This window comes from Sorex fumeus, unplaced genomic scaffold, assembly GCF_029834395.1.
Source record: "Sorex fumeus unplaced genomic scaffold, SorFum_2.1 ptg000063l, whole genome shotgun sequence".
Taxonomy (NCBI): domain Eukaryota; kingdom Metazoa; phylum Chordata; class Mammalia; order Eulipotyphla; family Soricidae; genus Sorex; species Sorex fumeus.
In genome coordinates this window covers 71,197,802-71,218,021 of record NW_026606120.1, presented here as the reverse complement: position 1 = coordinate 71,218,021, position 20,220 = coordinate 71,197,802, and the positions used below count along the sequence as shown (strand labels likewise).

The 20,220-nt window shown below is 47.7% G+C and overlaps 1 protein-coding gene across 1 annotated transcript; it reads left to right on the top strand.

The window, feature by feature from the left end:
• Positions 1 to 530: 530 nt before the first annotated feature.
• On the top strand, positions 531 to 19,002 carry UBE2Z (ubiquitin conjugating enzyme E2 Z). The gene is made up of 7 exons (XM_056126932.1): positions 531 to 956; positions 3,029 to 3,101; positions 5,182 to 5,369; positions 8,298 to 8,409; positions 13,026 to 13,138; positions 14,463 to 14,553; positions 17,014 to 19,002. The coding sequence occupies exons 1-7, from the start codon at positions 631 to 633 to the stop codon at positions 17,182 to 17,184; spliced, it is 1,074 nt and encodes a 357-aa protein (XP_055982907.1). The 5' UTR covers positions 531 to 630; the 3' UTR covers positions 17,185 to 19,002.
• Positions 19,003 to 20,220: the final 1,218 nt, after the last annotated feature.

Below are 20,220 nucleotides of genomic sequence, written 5' to 3'. Positions count from 1 at the left end.
CCATGCCTGGCATTTAGCAGACCCTTCAAGCGCTCTGAATAAACTCCAAAACGAGGTGGCTTATCACTCGCGGGTTCTGATTCTTTCCTTCCTTCCTCGCTCCTTGTTGCAAGCTGCGGCCAACGGCAACGTCGGCGGCGGGGAGCAAGGAGAAAGGCGAAATCTCAGCCCTGGGCTCAGACTCATCGACCCAACGCGCCTAGAAGAAAGCGGGGTCCCTGATCCCGACCCACGCGCACATCTCGGGGTCGCTCTCCTTAAACGGGAATATCGTCCTCCCCTCTCAACACTTGAAAAGAAAGGTTCCATGGAACCGTGTCCTCAACCGCACCTCGGTGTCCTCAGAACCTCCCCCCGCCACGCGCGGGCCCAATGCAGACCCAGAACCCTCGGCCAGCCGGCGGGTTCCTCCCGCTCGGCCCTCCCGCCCTGGAGGACCGAGGGTGGACGCTCTTGCAGGGTGCCTCTCGCTGGTCGGGGCGGGGGTGGGTGGAGCCAGCGCCGCCCGGGCTGTGCAAGCGGAGGGAGGGGACACTCTGGCCCGGCTCTCGGTGGTGCGGGAGCGGGAGGGCGCAGCGGCCGCTCTGGTCGGCGGACGTGCTGCCGAGCAGTCCCGGAAGCGAAGCAGCTATGGCGGAGAGTCCGACAGAAGAGGCGGCGACGGCGACCGCGGGCGCCGGGGCGGCGGGCCCCGGGGCGAGCGGGGTCGCCGGCGTTGTTGGCGTGAGCAGCGGCGGCGGCGGCGGCTTCGGGCCGCCTTTCCTGCCGGATGTGTGGGCGGCGGCGGCCGCCGCGGGCGGGGCCGGGGGGCCGGGGAGCGGCCTGGCCCCGCTGCCCGGGCTCCCGCCCTCCGCCGCTGCCCACGGCGCCGCTCTGCTGAGCCACTGGGACCCCACACTCAGCTCCGACTGGGACGGCGAGCGGACCGCGCCGCAGTGTCTCCTCAGGATCAAGCGGTGAGCCGGGGTCTTTCCTCCCTCAGCCCCGGGGCTCCACGGCGGGGCGCGACCTTCCCCGCGGCCCCCCCACCCCACCCACCCACCGACAACACCGCTCCCTGCGCCCCCCGCGCGGCGCCCCGCCTCCCACGGCCGCGTCCTGTGGCCGGGACCTGTCGCCCCCCCCGCCCGCCCCCACCCCGCGCCGGACCCCCTCCTCGCGTGCCGGGCCGCGACCCCGCCCCTCGGCGGCCCCCCGAGAGCCCGAGGCTCGCCGCCAGAAACCCGACTCTTGGGCGCTGCAGCAGCACCGGCTCCCGCCCTCCCTCCGCGCCGCCCCTCTCCCGGGCTTCCCCACCCGGCCGGGCTGCCCCGACGCCCCACCCATCGGCCCTCCGCCCCCCACCCCACCCCCACCCCCACGCCGCCTGCCTCGCCTAGGAACCCCGTTTGGAACGCACGAGCTCGCCCTGCCCAGCCGCCACCCCGCCGAGCGGCTCTCGTCTCCTGGACGCACCCCCCCCCTCCCAGCACACAAGTCTAGCTCGCCGCCTGCACCCACCTGAAACCGTCCCTTGAGCCACTTTGCCAGAAACCCCTCCTCTTGCTCCGCCCCCCCCTCCCCCGCTAGCTGTCCACTCCGCCACCTGTTATAGGTACCCAGCGTGCTCCCCTCGTTCTTGCTGTGGCTCTTCTCCCACTCAAGACTTTCTTTGCTCTGTTTTCCCCCCCTGGAATAATCTGATGTACTTTCTTGAAACCAATCGAGGCACTTCAAATATAGGAACAAAGGCCCTAAGTCCCTTCTGTGCTTATTTCTTGGGTGACTGATTTTTAGATCTTATCTTTCAATACTTTTTTTTTTCCAAAAGTGTTTAGGACAGTACATATCACATGGGAAGAGGGTGCTACTACTTTGGCTACTGTTAACCCTGAAACCTGCTTCCTGCCGACCACACACTTCCTTCCTCTTCCACGTTCCCATCACTGCCCTCCTCAGTTAGATTATCTAGATCCCTTTCCATGTCTACCTGCCCACCTTTCAAGGTTGTTATAAAAATGAACCCACTCCGACTTTAAAAAGGACCTGGCCAGTGCCTGTTACCAGACTCCCGCTGCCAGCATTGCCATCTTGAAGTTAGGAAACTCCACTCGGGCCAAGCGATAGCACAGCCAACACACGGCCAACCCTGGTTTCATCCCCAGCATCCCATATGGTCCCCCGAGCACCTCCAGGAGTAATTCCTGAGTGCAGGGCCAGGAGTATCGCGCTGGGTGTGACCCAAAAAGCCAAAAAAAAGAAACTCCACTCTCTTCTTCTGCTCTGGGCTGGTTGACTCTTCCAGTATAGACACACCTTTGAGTTCCAGTACTTTGTTCTGGCACTTCTCCTGACCTACATATTCTGGCCAGCCCCTAAACATGTCCCTGCCTCGGATGTCCAGGTTTAGACTGATTCTCAAATGTGAGAAGGAAGTCGCTGCATATCATCTTCCAGATGTGATGACATTCTCAGCATTTTGGGAGTGAAAGTTCCCTCTCCCACCTGAAGAATGTTGCCCTGAGAATGTCTCCTGGGCAAGAAGACCATTGTAGCTCTGCTAGCTCACTTGCTTCCTATAATCCCTTTGCCAACAATGGCCCCCTCTGTGTGGTTTATGGAACTGATTTTTAGTGGAGTTGATTTTTGCCTTCACAGTTACTAAAATGTCTTTATTAGGCATTTATCCATAGTACCTACATGTCTTGGAGGTGGGAAGTGAATGAATTGCCATGTGAGAGGATGTTACTTTTACAAAGTGACATTTGATGCCAATTGGGATCTCTGATTTCCACACCCCCCCCCCAGCTTCCTACCCTCCCCCTGAGGAAACAATGACCCTTTGATAACAATTTGCTCTCTGCTTGCCTGACAAGTACTCAGCTGAGATTTCTCAGCCTTCCAGACAGTGCAAACATAAGTGGTACCAAGCACCAGTTTCTCAAGCCCTGGTCTCATTGAGGTGATAACAACTACCCTGCTCAAAGGATACCCTTTTTTTTTTCTCCTCTCCCTCACTCCCTTCCCCACCTCCTCTTGGTGTTAACAGGGATATCATGTCCATATATAAGGAGCCTCCTCCGGGAATGTTCGTTGTTCCTGATACTGTTGACATGACTAAGGTATGTAACTTGGTGGGATTCGGGGTTTATTGGGAAATTGGCCCCTTAAAATTGAAAGAGACTGGGGTGGAGAGATAATAACAGTATAGGGTGCTTGCCTTGCATGCATCTAACTTGGGTTCAATCCCCAGCATCCCATATGGTCCTCCAGCACCACCAGGAGTGATTCCTGAGTGCAGAGCCAGGAGTAACCCCTGAGCATTGTTGGGTGTAGCCCAACCTCCCCACCTCCCCCCCACTTCTTTTTTTTTTTTGTAAGAGCCTAAAGGAGATTTTTTTCAACTTTCATCTCTTACATAGATAAAGAAACCAAGATTCCAGGAGAATAAGTGACTTGCCCAACGTGGCATAGGGGAGTGGAGCAGAGCCTTGAACAGGTGTTTGTTTATTAGGGTATTTGCCAGTAGTCTTGGTTGGTTTGGAAAATAGCAGTTTATTCCTGTTGTTTAACTCTTTATAGAGCACTCTCATTCTCAAAAGTGCTCTAGTTTGGATGATAAATTATGTGGTCATCCTATCCATTGTCTATCCAATCCTTTCCCCGTCTCTCCACACCTTTAAATATGCTGGTATAAATCAGATGCGCAGAGGAGGATGGGGACAAGCTTGGGTGAACAGTGTTTGTAAAGGACGTGGTTAGACTGCTGTCTTTACTGGTTGCTTTTGTATATCCCTTTCACCCCAAAGTCCATTCCTATCCTCTATTCACACAGAAAGTTTAATATGTAATGTCCGAGTCCTTGGCATAGATAACTATACCTCGGCTTCTATAGAGTGCTCTGCCCTCAGAAGAAAATACTCTGTTAGACTGATGTTGGGAAGAAATCAGATTTCTTACATCTGGTGTTTAAGTGAAAATTCAACTTCAAATCTCTTCCAGTAAAGAATCAGATTTTATATTGTTGATACCTATTTTGTTCGAATACATTTTACTGTTAAGTTACTGATTTTTTTTTTCCTTAGATGATTGGAAATTTTTTTTTCTTGGGTCATTGTATTCTCATTCAAGTAGCAGTGTTACTGTGCTAGTCCCTGGGTCTCCGGAATTGATGCCATATTGATTCTGTTGAGCTTGCTATTCCAAATAACTGAGAGCTAAAAGATGATCCAGGGTGTCACCAGGGCAAGGAAGAGACTAGAATGACTTGCATTAGATTGCAAGTTCTTTGTCCTCTTGCGTTTCAAATTCTGAGCAAACCTAAGTGCCTAGGAGCTTTTGTAGGATATGATAAGCCTGTCCTTTCCCTTCAGAAAGGGAGATTTTGTATAGTAATATGGCTAGAAGAGAACTTAAGTTTTCTGTTACACTAGGTGCTGCTGAAATTTTTGTTGTTGTTGTCAGTCTGCAGTGTGGGATAAAGTTCTCTGGGGTCCATCTAATGGCTCTGAGTGGCCCCTGAGTTTTTCCTGTTTTTTTTTTTTTTTTTAATTATATCCTTGACACAGCTGGATGCTTCCTGAGCCACTCCACAAACCCTCCACAGTAGGTTTGGTGCTCTGCAGAGGAAGCAGATCCCCCAGGGCTCCATCACAACCCCCAGCTCTGCACTGTGATTGGCACTGGTGCTGTGGCCTGAAATCCTTTTCCTCTTTGCATTCATCTAACCTTCCCTTCATGCCACATGGAGGGTGGAGTTGCATCGTAAGCAGTCTAAGCTAAGCAAATGCAAGCATATGTACTCTGTAAAATACTGCTTACTTAAATGTGCTAGGATAATGTTTTTCATATTACCTTTTCTACCTATTTGATACATCTAACCCTGATAAAGGAAATTCAAGCAAAAATGTGCTTTCATGAGTTTTACGGAATATTCAAGGTATTGACTAGATCCAGTCTTCACTTTGGGCTCTTTAGAATGTAGCTTGAGTAAGATGCCACTCCACTATAACGGGATTCCCTAAGATTCTGCACATACTAGTAGTATGAATGAGTACAGGCTGTTCCATACTGCATGGTGAGGATACGGACTGTGGTTTACCAGATGAAGGTTCTGCTTCTGGTGTGGGTAGCAAATAGAAACCAAGAGGGGTTGGGATGGGACATCACCTCACAATTTTGAGATGGGGTTTTATTTTGCAGATTCATGCATTGATCACAGGCCCATTTGACACTCCTTATGAAGGGGGTTTCTTCCTGTTCGTGTTTCGGTGTCCGCCCGACTATCCCATCCACCCACCTCGGGTCAAACTGATGACAACGGGCAATAACACAGTGAGGTTTAACCCCAACTTCTACCGCAATGGGAAAGTCTGCTTGAGTATTCTAGGGTAAGAGGAGACTTCTAAGTGGCCAAATTGGTTATTAGCAAATAATTGCACTAGGCCATCCTTTGTCAACCAGGATTTCTCGTCTGACCTACAGAATACAGAAGATGATTGGAGTGACAGTTAATTTCCTCAGTTCTCCACTCTAGGGGTACACAACTCGTATTCTAAAGAGATGTTAATTCATTGTGCATGATGAATGCCTTAATGAAGTGGTTTTCTCTGAGCAGCAGGGGTTTCAGGGACCCCACCCTACACTTGCTGTATCAGAAACCAAGGGGAGATGGGGATCCACCCATAGTGTCTACAATGTCTCTTAAGTGTCTAAAATGTCTGTCACCTGCTTGAGAACCACTTCATTAGAGCATCAAGCTTGATTTTTTCCCACGTAGATTGAGAAAGGCTGTAGATCTTTGCCATTTAAGATTTTGGGTGTCTTATTTCTGAGGCTCAAAGAGTGTTTTGGAGTGGTGGTGATGGTGATAATTATGATATTAGAACAACTGAATGAAAAATGTCTGATGATGGAAACCACACAAGAAATAAAATACTCAAGAATCAGGTACATTTTGTTTCTGGGTGCTAGAGATTTTTGGTTTCATGTAGTTATCTCTTTGGGGATTAAAACTTCCAGAATGATATATCTTTTGTCATAATTTGGATTGATCTTTATAGCGTAGTCTTAATTTTGCTAATACAGTAAAGTGAAGGTTGAAGTTGAGAAAGTTGCCTACGTGGTGATACTGTTTTACTTTTGCCTGGCCTGCACCTTTTGTAGGTTGGGGGAGGGGTGGGATAAAGGCAGATGAGACAAACTAGAGGCTTAGGGATTTTGGTTCTCATCCAGGAGCATGTTGTGATTGTGTAAGTGAGGAATTCCTTTGAAGATGTGATTCTTAAAGAAGTCTTTCCTCTCATTAGCACATATAATGGTTTGTGCTGGTAGGATAATAGTATATGTAGCCCACAGTGGTAAGAATGTAATTGTTCCTGTATGAAACTTGTTCATGAAAGGGCTCTCCTAGGTTCTCCTCTGACATCAATATAAAAATAAGCCTATTTTGAGCCAGCATCAGCTCATAGTAGACGTTTGGGAAGTAAGATTTTGGGGTAAAGGAGAACTGTTTTGACAGGAATAGGAGAAACAACAGACATTGAAAATTGGGAAGAATCAGATAGAAAAGCCCCAGTGTTCTTGGTTGACTACGTTGGCTTTGTCAACCTCATTTCTTCCCTCCCTACTGAGGAAATAAAATACTGCATTGACATACTGAGAAGGTTTTCTGTGTTGACTGGAACCCCCAAAATTGTGAAATCTTAAGAAACCTTTAAAGTGCAAGGTCGGGGCTGGAGCGATAATACAATGGGTAGGGTGCTTGTCTTGCACATGACTGATCCAGGTTCTATACCCAGCATCTCATATTGTCCCCCATCCCACCAGGAGTCAGCCCTGAGTACAAGCCATACGGCCTCCTGATCCCCACCAGGAGTAATCCCTGAGCACAGAGCCCAAGTAAGTCCTGAGCACTCCTGGGTATGACCCAAAACTAAGAAAAGTGCAAGGTCTAGAAGACCAGAGAGACAATACTGTAGGTAAGGTGCTTGTCTTGCATGCAACTGATCCAGGTTCTATACCCAGCATCCTATATTGTCCCCATCCCACCAAGAGTTAGCCCTGAGTACAGCCAGGTGTGCTCCTCACCTCTGAACCCCCTCCAAAAAAGTGCAAGGTCTAGAGTTACTGACATAGCAAAGCAGAGAATAAGTAGAGAGACAACCACAGCAAATGCTGATAAAGTTGCGGAGTTCATGCACAATTCAATCAGCCTAATCAGTGGCTGAATAAATAGCAGTACTCCTACATTTTAAAAAAAAATGCTGATAAAGTTGCTGTTGTACATCACTTATTTGAGCTTTTCCCCAGTCCAGCAGAAGCAAGTGGCCACGTCACTAAAAGTAGCTGTTCCAGCTCAGGTTGTCTTCAGTTTCCAGTTCAGTGTCATTTCTTCCTTTAATTGCGGTAGAATCAAATGTCATATTTTAATTTTTTTTTTCTGCCATACCCGGTGATGCTCATAGCTTACTCCTGGATCTGTGCTCAGGGATCACTTCCTGGCGTGCTCAGGGGACAATATAGGGTGTCAGGGATCAAGCTCAGGTTGACTGCATGTAAGACAAGCACCCTACCATTGTACTATCGTTCCAGCCCTTCACCTTTTAATGTCCAGGCTGTCTTCATTTCCCCAGTACTTAATCAGATTTATGAGGAGAGGATTAGTTTTGATGTTTCTCTTATTCAGAATGTTTTACATATATTATTTCCAGATCTTTCAGTCTAGAAGTATCACTTGCTCTTTTCCTATACTTTGAATGGAGTATATTAGTCTTTGAAGAATTTGACATTCTTCAGGGTGATACAGAATTGGGTCCCTGATCATCAACCCCACCCATGGCCTCTAACCAGATGGCCATTATCCCCTCTGCTTAACTTCTCTCACCTCACTAACTCCATCCCACCTCTGAGTAAATAAGCACACTCCTTGAGGGCCACACAGATTAACTTTTACCTTACCTTTGGAGCTGTTTTTGGCCTAGTTTTTTACGTTTTTTGTGCTCAGAACCTTCTCTGACTTCTGTTTGAAGAAAATCCCTTCAAAGTGATGTTGATTGCTCTCTCTACCTTCATCTTTTTTTTCTTTTTTTTTGGGGGGGGGTCTACTAGATAAGAGGACTAGGCAGTTAGCTGATTTTCTGATGAATGAGGGTGAGACAGAGGCTGGAAAATTCCAGAATATTAATAGTGAAAGAGAAATGTTGAGTCACCTGTGATGGGGCAGCCAGACCCAAGGGTTCTAGTGGATTGCTCTCTTTGTGACTTCCTTTTCCATCTCTCTACCTCACCCTCTTCCCTTCCTTTGATGTGTTTTGCAGTACATGGACTGGCCCTGCCTGGAGCCCAGCCCAGAGTATCTCTTCTGTGCTCATCTCCATCCAGTCTCTGATGACTGAGAATCCGTATCACAATGAGCCTGGCTTTGAGCAGGTAAGCCACAGGGAACCAGCTTTGGGATGTGGAAAATTGTTTTGGTTTTGTTACTGTTTTGTTTGGGGGCTACTCCTGACAATACTCAGAGTTTATTCCTGGCTCTGTTCAGAGATCACTCCTGGCAGGCTCGGGGGACCGTATGTGGTGCCAGGGATTAAACTTGGGTCGGGGACTAAACGTGGGTCGGTTGGAACCTGAGTTGGCTGTGGGCAAGGAAAAAGTTCCACCCACTGTACTGTCCGGTTCCAGAAAATTGGGTTTTAAGAGATATGTTTGACAGTCTTTTGTTTACCTTTTCCATCTGTTATGTCTTGTAAGTTCTTAATGATTTTAGGGGGCTGGGGTTGTAGTTCATCAATAAAGGCTATGCCTTGAACACCTGAGACCTGAGTTTGATCCTTGGTAAAAGGATTAGGAGGGCACACCTGCAGGTGCTCTGCAGTGGCAGGTATTTAACTGAGGACTCCCTCAAGCCTTTGAGCCATCTCCCCAGCCAAGATGGTTTTTTGTTGCCAAAGATGGTTTGTTTGTTTTTGTCTGTGTTGTTGTGTTTTACTTGTTCGACACATTTGATCATACTCAAGGCTTACTTCTGGCTCAGAGTTCAAGAATTATTCTTGTGGCTTGAGGGTCCATATGTGGCACCAGGGATTAAACCTGCTTAACCACATGCAAGGCAAGCCCCTTACCTGTTGTACTTTTTATCTATTGGGCTATTGCTCCAGCCCCAGTATATTTTTTTTAAGGGGGGGGTTGAAGCAATAATACAGCAGGTAGGGCGTTTGCCTTGTACATGGCCGACCCGGGTTCAATTCCCAGGATTCCATATGGTCCCCTGAGCACTGCCAGGAGTAATTCCTGAGTGCAGAGCCTGGAGTAACGCCTGTGCATAGCCAGGTGTGACCCAAAAAGCAAAAGCAAAAAAAAATAACAATGCTGTTAACTGACTTGTCAAATTATTTCTATTTGACTTGTATCATTAGCATTTGGAAATGAATTCTGAACCAGTTAGGTAGGGGCTGTAATAGCCAGTGCATTCTTGTGTGTGCCACCTTTCTCCAGTCCCTTCCTGAAGGATTTTTCTAGTTTTTGTTTTGTTTTGGTTTTGGTTTTGGGCCATATCCAGAGGTTCTTATGTTTTTCCTGGCTCTGCACTCACTAATCACTTTTGATGGGCTTGGAGGACCATGTGGGATACCAGGGATAGAATCTGGATTGGCCATTTCCAAGGCAAACATTCTACCTGTTGTACTAATGCTCCAGCCCTGACTTCCTAGTTGTGATTACTGCCAAACCAGACATTCTTCTGATATTAGGAGGGACATTGCTTATAGCACCAAAAGGTTAAGACCAGAGTATGATGGTGCAGATGATTGAAGAGAAAGCAGAGCAGAGAGAAATATATTTTCCAGGGGTACACTTTGCATTAGACACGGCCATTTGTTGTTGGTTTGTGGGGTCACAACTGGTGATTCTCAGAGCTTAACTACTGGCTCTGTGCTCAGGGGTCACTTCCAGTGGGGCTCAGGAACCATGCATGAATTCCTGTCAGGAATCAAACCTCGGTCAGCCATGTCTAAAGCAACACCTTACTATACTGTCACTACAGCCCTTGGTACCACTATTTATAAAATTTAGGAATCAGAAATTTGTCTATCTTTTATTTGTTTGTTTATTCGCTTTTTGGGTCACACCCAACAATGCTCAGGGGTTACTCCTGGCTCTGCTCTACTCCTGGCGGTGTTCAGGGGACCATGTAGGATGCCTGGGATCGAACCTGGGTTGGCTGCATGCCCTCCCTGCTGGACTATCTCTCCGGCCTCTCAGAAATTTTTTTGAGATGGCTTGGAGACTTCCTCTCAAGCAGTGCTCAAGCAGCCCTGTGACTTGATTTTTATTTTTATTTTATTTTATTTATTTTTTGCTTTTTAGGTCATACCCGGTGATACACAGGGGTTACTCCTAGCTCATACACTCATTACTCCTGGCAATGATTGGGGACCATATGGGATGCTGGGAATCAAACCCAGTTTGGTCGCGTGCAAGGCAATCACCCTACCCACTGTGCTATCGCTCCAGCCCTTGATTTTTATTTTGGAGCCACATGTTGGTACTCAGGACTTACTCCTGGCTCTGTGTTCAGGGATCACTCCTTGTGGTGTTCAGAAACATGTGCAGTGTCGAACCAGGGTCAGCTGTGTGTAATGCAAGTACCCTACTCTGTTCCCTTATTTCTGTTCCTTACTAATTACTGTGTTGTTTTGCTGTTCATCAAAGTACAGTGCCTAAAAAATACAGCTTCATAAAGATAATAATGTCATCAAAAGAGAAATGGTGCTAGAGCCAACGTGATAGTACAGAGGGTTCTTTCATGCAGCCTACTGGCATCCCAGATGGTCTCCCAAGCCTGCCAGAAGTAAGCCCTGAGCTCAGCCAGGTGTGCACCCAAAACAAAACAAAAATCTTTATTTTGGGAGTGTTAGGATGAACTCAGATCCTTACACATGCTATACATGTCTTCTGTTACTGAACAATATCCCCCAGTCCTCAAAAAAAAAAATTTTAAATGTAGGAGGAGAGTGGTGCAATGTAACTTTTAAACTGATCTATCTAGGGCTAGAGAGCTACCTCAGAGCACTAGTGTTCATGCCTTGCCTGCAGGAGGCCCAGGGTCAGTTAACTGGCACCACATGATCCCCTTTTCAGCATCCTCGCTGAGATCAGTGCCCAAACACCAAGCTGGAAGTAATCCCAGGCACCGCCAGGTATGGCCGAAGAACTTCAGGGTTCACTTGTCATTTGACAGAATAATTTCCTCAAACATTTAAACTATCACAGGGAGGGTAAAGAAAAATTGGACAAAATACCCTTAGTTATCTGGTGAGATAGTTCAAGTGGTAAAAACTATTTAGCATGTTTGAAACCCTGGCACTGCATTCCTCTCCATCAGAATAGCTCTGGTGGTCCCCCACGCACTAGTTGTGATCTTTTTAAGAAAATAATATCCCAGGGCTGGAACAATAGTACAGCGGGTAGGCACTTGCCTTGATTGTGACTGACCTGGATTCTGTCCCTGGCACCCCATGTGGTTTCCTAAGCCCACCAGGAGTGGAGTGAACACAGATCCAGGAGTAAGTCCTGAGCATTTTATTGGGTGTGACCCAAAAGCTAAACAAAATAAACCAATTATTCCACAGTACCACGGTGATTTTACTATAGTATAGTTCAGGAACCATCACAGCAGGCTAGAGATACATACCGTTTTCTTGTTTACTAAAAAAAAATTTTTTGTTTTCGGGGCTGGAATGATAGCACAGTGGATAGGGTGTTTGCCTTGCACACGGCCAATCGGGGTTAGATTTTCCACTATCCGCTATGGTCCCCTGAGCACCAACCAGGGGTAATTCCTGAGTGCAAAGCCAGGAGTAACCCCTGTGCATTGCTGAGTGTGACCCAAAAATAAAATCTGTTTTGGGGCCTGAGAGTACAGTGGGTAAGGTGATTGCCTTGAATACAGCAACCCTGAATTCAACCCCTAGCACCTCATGTGGTTCCCTGAGCCCACCATGAGTGATCCCTGAGCACAGAGCCAGGAGTAAACCAGAGCATAACCAGGTATGACCCTCAAACAAAACTTTTGGAGAGTTAGGGATGAACTTAACTTGTCACACATGCTACACATCCCTACTGAACAACATCCTCAGCCCTCATCAAATATTTGTATCAGAAACCCACACTGTAATTGAATTGGTTAGAGGAAGGAGCATTGACAAGCCAGTGGGGAATTTGTTAAAGACTAGGGGCTGGAGCAATAGCATAGTGGGTAGGGCGTTTGCCTTGCGTGTGGCTCACCCGGCTTCAATTCCCAGCATCCCATATGGTCCCCTGAGCACCACCAGGAGTAATTCCTGAGCCAGGAGTAACCCCTGTGCATCACCAGGTGTGACCCAAAAAGAAAAAAAAAAGGCTAGAAGACTAGAGTCCCTTCTGAACTCCCTACCCATACAATGATTCAGAGTAGCTTTCTAGACCAAAATTAGAGGGTACTTTTCCCCCCAGTTATCCTTCTTGTTAAATTCCTAATAGTTGATTTGTGATTCTAAAACCCCACAGACATGTAGAGTTACTCAGGCAGTATCCTGGTGCCTATGGCTTTCTAGACCAAGATGTTTAATGTCATATATACCCATTTGCCCTGCATTCTTTTTTTGAGGCGGTGAGGGGGGATTGGGGAATCAAACCCTAGTTCTTTTACATGGGAAACATGAGCTTTACCACTAAATTATATCCCTTGCACCTGTGCTTCCATCAATATTATATTTGGTTATTTCCTTAAGAGCATTTCATTTCAGGCTTAGGAAAGTTTCATGGATCTAGTTTTCTGCTTATCAGTGCCATGATCTGGAGCAGAGGAGATATCGAAGTATATGGGAAGGTGGTGAATGGTCTCAAACATAAGGACTTAGTTGCTCTTTGTGGATCTTTACCATGGAATGGAAAAGGTATCTTCTTAGCTCATTGCCTGAGTCACATACTCCATACTAATCCTTAATATCTTCTACTTTTTGCCTAAAATTTGCACTTGGATATTCTGATGTCTTATCACATTATAGGAGAGACATCCAGGCGATAGCAAAAATTACAATGAATGTATTCGACATGAGACCATCAGAGTGGCAGTCTGTGACATGATGGAAGGAAAGTGTCCCTGCCCTGAGCCTCTACGGTATGTGTCAAGAATCTTCCACTGGTACTCGGTGTTCCCTTGGAAACTGAGCTTTGAGAACCTTTGGGGCAAAGACCATATTGGGCATAACGGGAATAAAAAATGGAAAGTTCGTGTGTGTGTGTGTGTGTGTGTGTGTGTTATTTGGGAAAAAAAGAAAAACCAACAACCTTTTTGTTGTTTTTCGAACCACACTCAACTGTGTTCAGGACTTACTCCTTACTCTGCTTCGGAATCACTCCTGGCCATGCTCAGGGAACTATATGGAGTGCCAGGGATTGAACCTGGGTTTGAGCTTGTGCAAGGCAAACACCCTACCCGCTGTACTCTCTCTTGGGCCCCCCAAAAAGAAAGTTTTAGTTCCTGACTTTATTTTATGGTCCCTGGTTATACTGTTAGAAAATGCAGGTAAGGACTGGGGTGTGGCGCCACAGCAGAGTTCTTGCCTTGTTTGTGTGATACCCTGAGTTCAGTCCCCAGCACTGCAGAAAATGAATATATAAGGAGCCGGGAGCTGAGAATTACCCAAGAGGAAGTTCACAGTTCTCCATTCTTGGGGAGTGACATGCCTGCTGATGGGAAGGCTATAGAGACTCTGTACACCTGAGTGGTATTTAATTGCCATTAATCACCAGTGTGTGCCTCTCCTGGTGAGCATTTCAGCAAATTACATGTGTGAAGCTGAGCATCCACCCGTTTATCCATCTGCACATCCCCCACTTACTGCAACAGGGAAGAGAATGAGTGAGGGAAGGACACTTAATTTTTCATACTTTTTAGTGTTCAGCTTTATTTCTGAGTGTTAAGAATAGATGAACAAAGTCAGAGTTAATGAAATAAACCCTAGCGTTTTGAACTAAAACTTTGAATATTGAGTGAGGTTTGGAATAAGAGATGGACAAATCATAAATCAAAGTTGAGGTCCTGAGGATCCATAATAAGTCTCCCATTGACCAGACCCTGAGTATGGGCACACAGTGGCTCCATTTCCCATTGAATGGTCTCTCTGGAAAATAAAATAAGAGTTTTGGGAACTAAAATTTAATTTGGGTGGCTGGAGTGATAGCACAGTGGGTAGGGCATTTGCCTTGCACGCAGCCGACCCGGGTTCGATTCCCAGCATCTCAGATGGTCTCCCGAGCACTGCCAGGAGTAATTCCTGAGTGCAGGAGCCAGGAGTAATCCCTGATCATTGCTGGGTGTGACCCAAAAAAGAAAAAAAAATCAATTAATTTGGCATTAAGAGATTAGGGGTAGCTGGTGGAGAAGGGGGGAGACCCTGTCTCCCTGTGTTCCTGATCTATGCTTCTCTGTTGTTTTCTAGAGGGGTGATGGAGAAGTCCTTCCTGGAGTATTATGACTTTTATGAGGTGGCTTGTAAAGATCGCCTGCATCTTCAAGGCCAGACTATGCAGGTAATATGGGCTCTCCTGCCAGCTCTGGAGTTCTGATAACTGGCCCTGTCAACCCACCCACTCTGTGAGGTTGATAGCCACATCCCTCATAGCATTCAGTGTCCATAGGCAGGAATGTGTGGCGTTTGAGTGTCTGAGGCCTTGAGAACCAACTGATTTTCCTGTCGTCCTATAGAGTTGGTTGTAAATTCCTGGCATGACTTCAAGGGATGTTCTATGAGCCACACTGTGCAGTCATGTTATCCCTTTAGGACTCAGGTTTCCTACTGAGTGAGTGCTTCACCTCAACTCCTGTACCTTCTGCCTCTTTCCCTGAAAATGCGATGAGCAGACTTAAGTGGCATGTGGAGGAATAGTCCTTTCTACCATGATATAAGTGCTAAGGAGTGCCACTGGAATTAGTCCTGCCTGGAATGATCAACAGTCTTCAAGTCAAGAACATCAGCCCTCTTAGAAACTCAGAGATGGTTACGAGTCATCCACTAGAATTCTGTCTCTGGCACTCCAAAGAGAAAGAGGATTTAGAGAAACTTGGGGTTTGCTTTGCTGGGTGGTGTTAGTGTTTTAGAGTTTCACATTAGCCAGTACTTTATTTTCTTAAAAACTCAGCATTGTCAAGCCGGACAATATAGTATGTAGGGTGCTTGCAGGCTGCTTATCTGGGTTCCATACCCAGCATTCCATATGGTTACAGGAATGACCCTCCAGGAGTGATTCCTGAGTACAACTGAGTGTGACCCAAAAATTAAAAAAGCATTGTTCGCAGAGGAGAAAAAGAGGTCCTTGTTAAACCAAATTATAAATAGGGCCAGAATGATAGTTGAATGGATAGGGTGCTTGCCTTGCATGCAACTGACCCGGGTTCAATCCCTGGCACTCCTGTGGTCCCCTGAACACCACCAGTAGTAATTCCTGAGTGCAGAGCCAGGAGTAACCCCTGAGCATCACCAGGCGTAGCCTCAAAACAAAAAAAATCTTACTATGGTATCCAATAGCCTTTCTGATACAGAGTATGAAGGAAAGAGACTGGAGGGTATAATAGCATCTGGGGAGGAGGGGCCCAGGTGGCACTGGAGCCAAGGATGAAAGGAGAGTTTCTAGATGTGGAGCTGAGCCCTTGTGGAGCGTAATTCTCTAACAGAAGTGAGGGCTGTGTTTCACAGTGACTGTGACTTGTGTCCACTTATTCATGTTATAAGGGTCATGTATCAGCAGAAGCACCACAGGTATGTATGTAGGAACACTCTGAGAGGCAAAGGCAAAGTCGTTTACATTTTTTATGACTGTCAAAGAGGTGCCTGCTTAATTTGTTGTTTTTTTTGTTGTTTTGTTGGGTTTTTTTGAGGGGGAGAGGGGATGGGCAGGCACATCCAGCAATGCTCAGAGTTTACTTCTGTGTCTGCAGTCAGGGATCACTTCTGGCAGGGCTCAAAGGACCACATGGGGTGCCAGGGATTGAATCCGGGTCAGCCACATGCAAGGCAAGCACCCTTTCCCACTATAGTTTTTCTCTACCCCCTGTGCCTGCTTAGTTTGAACTCTGGCCATTACTTCATTGCTGCCAAGTTCTTTTGTTTTAGGGCCATACCTGCTTGTGCTCAGGGATCACTCCTGGCAGTATTTAGAGGACCATGCTGAAAATTGAACCTGGGTTTGCTGTAAGTCCCATACCACTGTACTATCTCTATGGCCCTGCCATATTAATTTTACATTCCCTTCTTTTATATAAGTGTCCCATATCCTAGCCATAGTACTTTTGAGAGTTGATGGACATTTAATCCTCTTCTACATAATGTTTGGAGAGTTTTGCTCTAGAATGATGGGACCAGGTAAGGCTAGGTGACCTAAAGTGATGGCTCAGGAATCTACCGAGAAATGTGGGGGTAGCATCCTGGAGAAGCTGCTAGACGCTAGACTGGCTGGGACCTTAGAAAAGCAAATCGTCCTTAGTGGGTAACATATTCGTTGGTTTGGGGAGCCATACTGAGCTGTGCTCAGGGCTTATTCCTGGTGCTGCACTCAGAGATCACTCCTGGCAGGGCTTGGGGGACAATATGGAGTTCTGGGAATCGAACTCAGATTGTCTGCTTGCAAGACAAGCACCTTACCCGCTGCGCTGTTGCTCTGGCTCTCCTGTGGTTTTTTGAAGCAGACCTAAAGACGAGTATTCTGGGCTTGAATTTCTTTTTCCCATCTATTTCACTGTCACTGTGAAGGAAAGCAACCATACTTTTTGGGGAGTTCTTGGGGGCCCCACCCAAGGCCAGCCTACACCAGACCTCTCTGGGGTAATAAGTGCCTTGAATTTCCTAAACAGTGATGCCCCGTGTCTTTGGAACCGGCTGGCTGTTCTCGGAACAGTTAAAAGTTGAGCATCTACCCCCACTGGTCCAAAGTTGCTCCCTCCAGGGCGAGCCATCAGGCCTGACTGCCGTCCCACATGTCTCCTTTCACCCACAGGACCCTTTTGGAGAGAAGCGGGGCCACTTTGACTACCAGTCCCTCTTGATGCGCCTGGGACTGATTCGTCAAAAAGTGCTGGAGAGGCTTCATAATGAGAATGCCGAAATGGACTCTGACAGCAGCTCGTCTGGGACAGAGACAGACCTGCACGGGAGTCTGAGGGTTTAGACCCTGCTCCCCTCTCCCTTGCCCCCTCTCAAGAGTCCCAGCAGAGTCCCTTCCCCCCACCCCAGGAACGGAGAGGCACCGTGTATCTCCCTCCAGACGTGACATCATCCCGCAAGATGGCAAGAACCAAGCAAGCTTGGATCCCGGGGTGGGGGAGAGGGGAGGCGGGTCCTGGTCTGACTGCCTGGGCTCTCAGGTGTCTGGAGCCATGTTTGTCCCACCTCAGGGACTGAGCTCCCCCGTGCGGGAGCACCCTGGGCAGTGGCCTCTGGCAAAAACAAAACAACCAACGCACCTCTCCACCAGGCCAGCTCCTTAGAGCTAGGTGGGAGACAGATTGCAGTTATGAAAGGGAGTATGCCCAGTGTAGGGGGCTTATCTGGAAGGGAGCTTGGGGTGGGGGACTGTCTGTGACACTTACGCAGTCTGGGTAGTTGTCTGTCTGTCTGTCTTCAGTCTTGAAGCGGAGCTTCCCCATACCCTTTTCCTCCCTCTCTGCCCTTGTTCTTTCCCGCAGGCCAGCAGGATTTTTTCTTCCTCCTAATTTATAGTCACTGTTCTAGACAGACCAAAGAGATGGAACAGTGGTGGAGTCTAGGCTGCTGCTAAGTGAGCTTTACCTAGCACCCGAGCACCTTTCTCCTCTGCGCACCTCCCCATTTCCTCACCCAATTCGAGATTTAAGACAGAAGGTAAATGTGGCTGGGACTGAACCAAGGTTTTGGTAAAGCCTGCACAGGTACCCGAAGAAGCCGGAAATGCTGTTTGTTCCCACAATCACTGATCTGAAAAAGTTCCTGGTGCCAGCCGCTGCTGAGTGTCTGGGGTTGGAGCCACTACGTAGAATAGTCTCTTACGGATTTTCATAAGTACTGGTCACAGTGAGGATCTTTCTCCCAGGGCGGGGTGCAGTGGGGAGACTGATGCTAGTCCTCTTGTGTTTTGTTTGGCTATGCTTGTGTCTTTTCTCCCCTCCCACAGTCTGCCCGCCCCACCAGGTGCTGGGACTGGTGAGGAGCAAGGGTAGCCAATGGCAAAAGGGATTGGGGCTGGGACTCAGCGACCCCCTCCCCCACTCCCGTCCCCCTCCCAGCTGTTCTTTGTCACTGGCTCTGATGGGTGTTTGCCTGGCTGTGTTGCTTCTATTTAGCTGCAGTGATCCTTTAGCTGGTTGGCTCAAAAAAGATGTGCGTTAGGTGCTCTGTGATACTGGGCACCAAGGAAATCCATCCTTTCCCTTAGGGATGTGTTCTCCCAAACTTTCCCGTTTGCTGTTGTCCTGTCTCCCAGTGGGGGATGGTGGTCCACAGGACACAGGGCCTCAGTCAGTATCCAGCCGCGTGGAAAGGGAGGGGAGGACTTGCGCCTGCCCTGTCGGCTGCTATGGAGGCCTCTGCCTTGTGGATTAGGGGACATTCGGGTAAGGAATTGTGAGGAAGGGTTTGGGTGCAAAGGAGAATGCTTTACTTGGGGGGGCAGGGAATGAAGAAACTGGATGGGAAGTGGGGAACGGAACCTGAAGGTTGGGTCACTTCACATGGAGACTCAAGAGACCCTGTTTCCAATTTCCCTCTTCTGTCCCCAGTGAGGACAAGGCTGAGAAGAATGCCCTGGGTCTGTGGGTCCAGTGTTGTCTGTCATCCATATAAGTGTTCCCACTTTCAAGTGACAATCCTCTCCTGGGCCCTGCCATGGGCAGAGCATGTCTGGCGTTCTGGCCTGACTTTTATGCCCTAATCTTGAGTTGAGGAAATACATGCACAGGAGTCAAAAAGATGTCTTTATATCTGACTGTACATAAATGAAGTTTTTTTTTTCTTTTGGTGCAATAAAGTTTGTTTTAGCAGAAGGAGGGAATGCCTGTGGGTGAGGGAGGGTTTAAGGATGGGGTCACCTCAACAACTGAACCATCTCATAGCCTGAATCTGTTAGGGAGAAAGTGCTCAGTGAGTAGTCTGTGCACTGTTGCACGGTGTAGAGGGCAGCGAAATTATCAAGACGCGCATTCACCAATCAGAATAGAAGAATCTCTTAAAGCGGACATTCTTGCCGTCGAGGAGAGGAATGCCGCCCTTCTCAGCTGCTTCTGAGGCATGTCCTTCAAGCACAGGCTGGGTAGAGTCCAGCTTGGAGTGAACCTCCCTGCTGAGGAAAGGCAGTTGCAATGTGGCTAAGCCAAACTGCTGAGTCTCCATGAGGGCTTCTGGGGATAGTACTAGCCTTAGAGCTCATTGCAACTTTCCCTACTTCAGAGCAAAAACTCTTTGTTTTCTGGGGCAGAGGTTTTCCTCGTGGCTGCCTGTAGGAAAAAGTGATGCAATGTCCAACAGGCCCGTGTGGTGCAAAGCACTGAGCCCTGGCTCCAGTGGACTTATGTATTTTGTTCTCCTTAAGGCCTGTGGCTCTGGCAAATTGGATGCTCTCTCCACTGCCAAGAGAAGGGATCCTAACATTTGAGGTGGATCTGAATGAGTGAGATGACAAACCAGGCATGAGTAGGTGATAAGAGGGAGCTGTTGAGGACTTTGAGACAACCTATCTACTGCTGGTCCCCTTACATTCTCTCATTCTCTCTTGGATGGGGGCTATTCTCACTGCTGGGGATCCTGCACATGCCAAGCATGTGGTCCAGCTCTCTGAGTATCCCTTGTTTTCTTCGGCCAGTTAAATACTGACTTCTATTTCTTTCACACTCCCTTGTCTCAGAACCTAAGACCTCTCTAGAGAAAGCTGGAAGAGAGGATTATTCACGGGTTTGCAGGTGTCAGATGTGTGAATTAACAGGTTCTATCATTTGTGTATCAGGGCTGCAAAGACTATAGCCTTCCTTCCAGTGAACTCTCCCATAGACTTGTGGAAGACCTGTGCGAAAGTCATTCATTCTACTTGCGCTCAATGTTATCTATGTTACTCAGGTTATCCTTCCTGGATAAATGAGGTTTCCTCCAATAAAGATGCAATGTGAAGGCACTTTAAAAGAAAATAATAAAAATAATGGGTGAAGACTATCGGGGGAAGAAAAAAAACTTGGAACTT

Coding starts and splice junctions, on each gene's coding strand:
- UBE2Z (XM_056126932.1), top strand. CDS start 631: ATGGCGGAGAGTCCGACAGAAGAGGCGGCGACGGCGACCGCGGGCGCC. Junction 957..3,028: donor TGTCTCCTCAGGATCAAGCG/GTGAGCCGGGGT, acceptor TGGTGTTAACAG/GGATATCATGTCCATATATA. Junction 8,410..13,025: donor ATGAGCCTGGCTTTGAGCAG/GTAAGCCACAGG, acceptor ATCACATTATAG/GAGAGACATCCAGGCGATAG.